Here is a 7585-nt window from a genome sequence, read left to right on the forward strand (position 1 = left end):
CCCCGGGCAAAGCTGCGTCGACCCGGTGTGGGCCGGTGGTGACAGAAGTCCTCGTCGCTTTGGGCTGTCGACCCCGGCTGAGCCTCCGTTTTTCCCTGGAGCGCCGCAGACCAGCGCTCCTGTTAAATTTAGTAGGGCTTTTCGCTCTGCGAACCCGTGTGGGGTGCCTCCGGGTGCTGCTGTAGCCGGTGGAGCAGGTCACACAGTGCTGGTTTACCCGAAGAGTTGGGCTCAAATGCAGAAGTCAGCCTCAGGAGTCTCCTTTCAGAAAAGATGTCTAAATATTATGTTGATGTTTCAAGGACCTAGTGTTGAATTTAAGACATTAGGTTGTTTCTGGGATGCAGAGTTTTGAAACTGAATTGCTACTGTACCTTTCTTCATCAGTTTCCTTATCCATAGGAGCTTTGATATGTTGTTAACTTTGATAATGTGTCATGTAATAACCAAGTTTCTTCTTGACTTAAATATTTTCTCTTCTGTATGAAGACCAGTCCTATCAGAACTGCATCTGACCTTTATGACCTCGTTCATTGGGACTGAATTTTGGATGTTTGGTTTATCTCCTAGTGGCAACAGTACCTAATCCTATTGGAAAAAAACGAGTTATCTCTTGCTACCTGGAGAACTCTTGAGCAAGAGCCAAAACACTGGTATTGTCATTGTACTCAGGATGATAATTTCTGTGGAGTTCATATTTGGAAAGTTAGTTACTCAGGATTGATGACTAGAATTGAATCTGTAATTATTCCTTTATTTCCATTAAGAAACGTTTCTGGTTCTGTTGACCAGTAGGTAACACACACCTTTTGGATGTAGTCAAGCCATTTACTGAGAAGCTACTGTGTGGTCTGGATGACAGATACCAAAAATGAGCTAACGCATGGGACAGAGACCAAACTTACTAAGTATCGTTTTGATTTACATTGCAGATCCTTCCACATTCACTGGGAGGGTGTTTTCCTCTGAACCTCTCAACAAGTTATGTAAATAAATTATCTACTCTTAAAAAAAATGATGTACCCTTAAAGCTTGTGTTTTGGAAAAGCTATCTTATGTTGTAATTTTATTTTCTTCTATATGTAACACTTAACTTTTCTCTTGTATTACTTCTTGAAGATTAAGAAGCAAAGTATTAGTAAAAGTATGTTGTCTTTGAAAAAAGTGTGCTGCCACTTTTGTAACTGCTTTATTTATCATATAAATGTCCTTTTATAACGGACAAAGCAAGGGACAGGGGAAAAAAGGGATTTTGTCTATAAACTAAGTGCATAATTCTGGTCAGCATAATAAGTGATGCACGACAAAGTTGAGTTTCAGATATACTACAAACTTTGTAATGTTTTTTAAGTGCTTTGGGTATTTTTGAGTTTTTTGTAAATAGATGTTTTTCTGGTTCTTGTTTATTTTCAGGAGAGCCTTATCGGCTTTTAAGTGGTACAGACTATGTTGTTGGACGCAAAAACTGTGCGATTTTAATTCAGGATGATCAGTCCATCAGCCGAAGTCATGCGGTTCTGACAGTAAGTCGTCCTGAAACAACCTCTGTAAGTAGCTAACCTTTTACTGCATTGTCAATACGCTGTGTGGATAATTCAGGCTGCCATGACTATGCTACTCTCATTTTACTCTCACTGGTATTTTATGCTTGAAGTAGAACCATTAATTGCTTGTCTTTTCTTAATCTTGACTTTTTTTTTTTCCTCAAGGTTGTTTGCCTGTGTTGAGAAATTTAGTGGCATAATTTTACTGGTCCAAGCTCCCTTTTATCCCAGAGTTAAGATTCACTAGGAATTTGTATTAAAATAATCACAGCGGGAAAATTATGGAATTGAATTTCATTGTATAGACAAGTTTTAGACCTTGGTTTTGGAAAGTGCTTCAGTTATCTTATTGCAGGCTTAGTTTGTGTTTGATTCCACGTTATTAATTCTGTATTTGCTTTATTTTCAGCAAATAAAAATGTCCCAAGGAGGATTAACAAGCAGTGATTTACTGTCACTCATGTTTTGCAGTATTTGTGGACATTTTGCAGCCAGTCAGCAGGAAAAAGGAATTTCATTTTTGTAACCATATGAAATGAAATACCAACAATTTGTCATTTTAATACTGCAAATAGTGTATAACTATGTAGCAAAATTTCTTAAAAACAGGCTGACAGTGTTCTGATTGGCTTGTGAACCATTTGGGAAATATGCAAATGTCTAACCTCTTCTCAAGACATGCTGGTGTCACCATGCCCTGCAGCTTGTGGAAGGAAGCAAGGGAAAGTGATTTGGGCACCTATGCCAGGGCTGAATGGTTGGTAAAAGCATCGATAGTAAATCTTTGGAGCCTTGCTAAATCGTACTAGCAGAGGCTTTGGGCCAGTGAATGATTGCCTTGCACAGCCTGCAAAAAGACTGAGTGTAAGAAGCACAAAAGTTCTGAAGCTAAAAATATGTATGTTTTCTCTCGTTCCTTCACAGTGGAAACCAGAGGATGAATAGTTACACATAGCCAGCCTCATTGTCCAAAGTCTTTCTTTAGGATGGTATTTTCTAGGCTTTTTCTTATTTATCTACTGCTTTGATCCATAATGGTAGTAACCCATTTCTGATAAAAACTATCTGATTCTGATAAACTATAATGGCTGTTTTGTTTAACTATGAGCTATTTTGCTAACTATAATGTTTATTTTCAGAGCCAGCCTCTCTCAGTCCCTGTATTAACAGTAAGAGATACATCTAAGTATGGTACTTCTGTTAATGGATCAAAACTCAATGGCACTTCAGTGTCTTTGCAGTCTGGTGACAGAATCAACTTTGGAGTCTTCGAGAGCAAGTTTAGGTAAGTGCTTTGATTATGAAATATCAAGCAGAAAATTGTGGGTTTTGGAAAGAGTATTTCTGCACATTGTACAACTTGGCAAGCAATACAGCAATTATGAGTTTTTAGAAGGCAAAGGAGATGAGTAATATTTTGCCTGTGTTCCATAACTGCTTCTGCAATAGTTTTCCATTACATATTTTTATAATACAATTTTTGTATTTTTTTTTTTACACTAAGAGATTAAAATCATTCATAGTAAAGCACTGGCATTTTAGAAGATGTTGTATCATGTACAGTGGGTGTTTTCAGTCTATATTAGGCAAAGAAAAAAATCCTGAAACATTAATGGCTCTAAAGAAGGGAGGGCAGTTTAGGGTAGGGAGAGAGCTTGTCTGAGCCCTTATTAGCTGTTGATAATATAATGAGAAGAGAACTGAGATAGATGGAGGATGCTTTGTGCAGCACTACTTTGAGTGGGTGTTGCTGTGATGGATGCCTGCATTCTCCTTAGTGAACCCAGCTTGCTGATTTTTCAAATTTGACATGGTAGCCAGTGGTATCTGAATATACAAAGCACTCCTTGAAGTAAGGTGGCAGGTAAATAGAACAAATTTTAATGACCATTAAAATCAACATTAAAGCAACCAGAAGTTGGCTTTGTTCCTTAAACTTTGATTCTGTTTTGTTACTGGTGATGGTATTACTTGACAGAAAAAAAATAGCATTCCTCTCCACTTACTACTATAATTTTTGATATTTTAGATAAATGTAGCTGAAATGTGGTACAGAAATCATGCTGTGAGACCAGATGCATCGTGATTCTTGTACCAGAAAGATTATTTGTTTCTGCTTTGTAGACTAAACCAAATCAAATATTGGAATTTGATATGCTGAAATTCCATACGTAAGATCTACAAATATAAATACACTTATGGTCAGGGGCAATGGCAGTGTAAGGAAAAAACATTACTTGAACTTGCATTGTACAATACTTACCTCTTTTAAGTACTAAACTGTTTACAGACTGTTCTGTTGAGCATACATTTGCCTTTGGAAACACACACTCAGTACTGACCTTGCAGTATTCTTGAAACACTAATTCTATGTGATGTCTGGGAAAGATCCAGAAGTCCTTAGAAATATTTCAGACATCAAGTCAAAATGTTGTTAATTTTTCTGAATAAAAATCAGTATTTACTTTTTTCATGAAATTTTAGAGCATAGGCTTTGATCTAGGTAAGAGTTACGGGTCTGTCTTCCCCCCACCAGATTTCTCTGAGACACAAACACAATAGTTGTCAGTTCTGTTGATCATGATTGGCTGAAATAACTAAAGCAGTTCTCTTCTGCTTGTTCCTTTCAGAGTAGAGTATGAACCTTTGATTGTCTGCTCCTCATGTTTAGATGTTGCTCAGAAAACTGCTTTAAATGAAGCCATCCGGCACCTTGGAGGCCTTGTAGTGAATGAATGGACCAAAGAGTGTACTCACCTTGTAATGGTATCAGTAAAAGTTACTGTTAAGGTATGTTGAGCTTTTGCATATTGCGTTGGCATTGCTTTGCAGTTTTCCCACAAATGCGAATTAAGTTCTAGACCTGATCAAGACTTTCCTCTACAAAGCAATGAAGTAAACTCTTCCTTTTCCAGATTCAGAAAGACATGTGTGTTAATGGGAGGTTGGAGGGAAAGAAAATTTAAAAAGCCAGCTTTGAAGACTGTTACTGATTTTCATCAATTGCCTTGTAGATTTTCATAACTTTGGTCAAGACAGCAGTTAAAGGAAGGAAGGAAAACGGTCCTGTTTCAGTAGCAAAATTCAGTATTTTCCTATTTGTTTGTGGGATGTTTGAACTATATTATAGCTGAACTTTTTCCATAGAGGAAATACCTATTTTCTGTCTTTTCAGACTATATGTGCTTTGATTTGTGGTCGACCAATTATAAAACCAGAATTTTTTGTTGAATTAATCAAAGCTATTCAGTCCAGACAACATTTGCCAAATCACAAAAGGTAAGTATCATGTTTTCAATGTCACAGAATTAAATTTATAGGAGTTAGATTATCCAATAACTACACATTTAGCTGATTATATTTGACAGAATATGTGAATTACAGTGGTAGAATGCTTAATATGACACACATTTTAATATTCAGGCAATTTCCTTGCTCTCATCCCTTGAGTTGTAAAGTGAGCTCTTGGAATTGACTATATGCTTAGAGATTTTACTAGGTCGAAATAGGGACTTAATTTGTTGATATGTTTGAAGCAACATTTAAACTCTTGGGAGTTGATAAAGCAAATGCACCTTAGTCTCACTTCATCTCTTAACAGAAAATTTTAAACCCCTGTTATTTGAGGGAAGGCAATGGTCAGGCTAACTCCGTTGTGACCAAAGTTTATGGTAAACTCAGTAACTAACTTCGTACTGGGAAAAATATGTCTACATAACAAAATGTTTGATGTAATCTTTCTCATAGAAATACATGGTCTTCTCTGTACGAGAATAAAACATTCATTGCTTTCATGGTTAAATTAACTTGAGAAGTGAATTCTTACTTTGGAATAAGTAAGTACTGTAGAATAGCCCTTTCAGTTACTTTCTCCATGTAGAAAAGTGTAAAATAATCCCATTATTGTATGATAGAATTTCATCTGAGCCTGTATTGCTACTATTTTTGCCTTGAAAAGGGAGACAGTTGTGTTTTGTTAGTTTGTGGATTTTTTGCGAACACATGATTTATGCAGGTGAGTAATTGCCATCATGTTTTTTTTAAGGTAAACTGCATGGGTACTTGTGTTTTTATTGTTTCCACTCTTTTTATGCTTTGGAGGATACTGTGAAATGAAATACATAATGAATGGAAATTGTTAGAATACTTGGCATTTGAAAAATAACATGTTGAACATTTAATGTCAGTTAACAGGGAGAAAAACTTGTGAAATTACTTTAAATGCATTCAAGACATTATGATTTTTCTGGATGTATTGTTTCAACCAGATGGATGCTGGACACCAGACATTTGAGTTGGAGGAAATAAGTGGTGGAGAAGACACTTTGTTGCTTTTGCATACATACCTTATGTGTTAGGACCCAGCAATTTAATTTATTTTATCTAGTGGCTGTGATGATAGCTATTGGCAGAATAGTTTGAAGAACAATGGGGCAAAAAGGGCAGCTAAATAAACCTCAGTGGTGCAGCTGCAGAGGATTCACAAAGCTGCATTTGCTACGTTTAGAATGTATTTCATGGAATGTGTCAGTACCTGGTTAGAACAAGACAGGTGCCAGTCTGGAGCAGTTGATAGCAAATACTCTTTATATTCCAGATGATGTTCTACGTTTGCAAGGGTTTATGTAATATGTCAAATCAGTCATCTGTGAGTGGTTTGAAGCTTACAAATTTTCAGAAGAAAGGGGGAATCTTCGCAAATGTAACTTTTCCTTCTACTTACGTTTGTACCTTGTTTTATAAGGACATGAGAAAACTAAACAAACTATTTAGTCCTCTCTGAAATATTTGACCTAAGGTTTTCTGGCAGGTTTTTTTTTTTTTTAGTACAGGTAGTGTAAGCTATCAAAAGCTAGCAATTTGTTGTGCAATCTGAAATTTGCTTGGTCTAATGTTACCTCGCTGTAAGGCCGCTGTTACTGACTGTTACACTAAGATGATGACAGTAGTTTGGGCTCTTGAAACAGGTGCGTGTTGTCCATTCCTTAAATAGAGAAGTGACAGTATAATATAGCTGTTATGTGCTCCCTCAAATAGAATCAGATGGATATGTTTACCTTTCTTAACATTTTTTTTTTTTTGAGTATTGAGACCCTCAGAGGAATTGAGTTCACTAAATGTGATTGACACTAGCAGTATATCCATTATTTAGCATTCACAGAGAGATTTCTGCATCAAGCTAAATAAGACAGCTGGTATAATATGTACAGTATCTTAAATAGATGATATTTTTAAGGTGAAGCTTGTGGGAAGATAATGAAAATTGACTTAGCAACTAGTTGCATTGAATTTCCAAAAATGCTTTGAACTCCCGCAGGGAATCTCTACATTGAGCGCTGTAGTTAGAGCTGACCTGAGCTGGTATATCTACAAGACACTAAACAACTTGGATATGAAAGAAGTTTGGATATGAAATAAAGCAGGAGTATTGATGTGGTAATGCAGGTTGATGCTATTAATCTTGACTACTACTGTAGGTCTGATTAAAAAAAAAAAAACAAACTTAGGGTAATTTAATCTTAAAGTTCAAAAAAATTTAAATTTCTTTTTGTTTATACTAAGACTTCATATAATTACAAACCTGCAGTTCACTTAATGAACTTTTCTTGGGGATTTTTATGGTGAAGTATATTATCCCAGTCCTCTGATACTCTCTGATAACCTATGTGAGGAAGAAGAATAACTTAAAATTTAAATAATAGCTGTGTAACTGCAGCCATATATGAAATAATGTGTTTTATTGCAGCAGTCCAGTGTAAATAGTGCAGGGCTTTGAAAAAAGTAGGAACGTAACAGCCTTTAACAGAAACTCATCCAGAATCAAAATCTATTTCTTGAAAGATTCAAGACTGTAGAGGGTCTTTTCTGGATAGTGGTGGTACTGTTCAAAGCTTATGGGTGGAGAGTACAAAGAGTGCTTCAGAATCAGAAGACTGAAGAAGACTATGTTGTGGTTGAGCTTAGATCAGCATTGGATAAGAGTTTCAAAGGACAATCAAAGGGTTCTTTAAGGAGGAGATAATCAGTTGAAGGTTCCTGCT

At 36.2% G+C, this 7585-nt stretch overlaps 1 protein-coding gene across 1 annotated transcript in view; it reads left to right on the top strand.

Moving 5' to 3' along the window:
* Positions 1-932: 932 nt before the first annotated feature.
* NBN (nibrin) overlaps positions 933-7585 on the top strand; it is a gene marked incomplete at both ends in the record, with an annotated part of 12941 nt that continues 6288 nt past the window's right edge. Inside the window, 5 exons of the mRNA XM_029086308.1 lie at positions 933-981; positions 1414-1547; positions 2684-2829; positions 4175-4334; positions 4720-4823. Of these exons, the coding sequence (XP_028942141.1) occupies positions 933-981; positions 1414-1547; positions 2684-2829; positions 4175-4334; positions 4720-4823 (593 nt within the window). The remainder of the gene's footprint in view (positions 982-1413; positions 1548-2683; positions 2830-4174; positions 4335-4719; positions 4824-7585) is intronic.

Source organism: Antrostomus carolinensis, unplaced genomic scaffold (genome assembly GCF_000700745.2).
Source record: "Antrostomus carolinensis isolate BGI_N321 unplaced genomic scaffold, ASM70074v2 scaffold51418, whole genome shotgun sequence".
Lineage (NCBI taxonomy): Eukaryota > Metazoa > Chordata > Aves > Caprimulgiformes > Caprimulgidae > Antrostomus > Antrostomus carolinensis.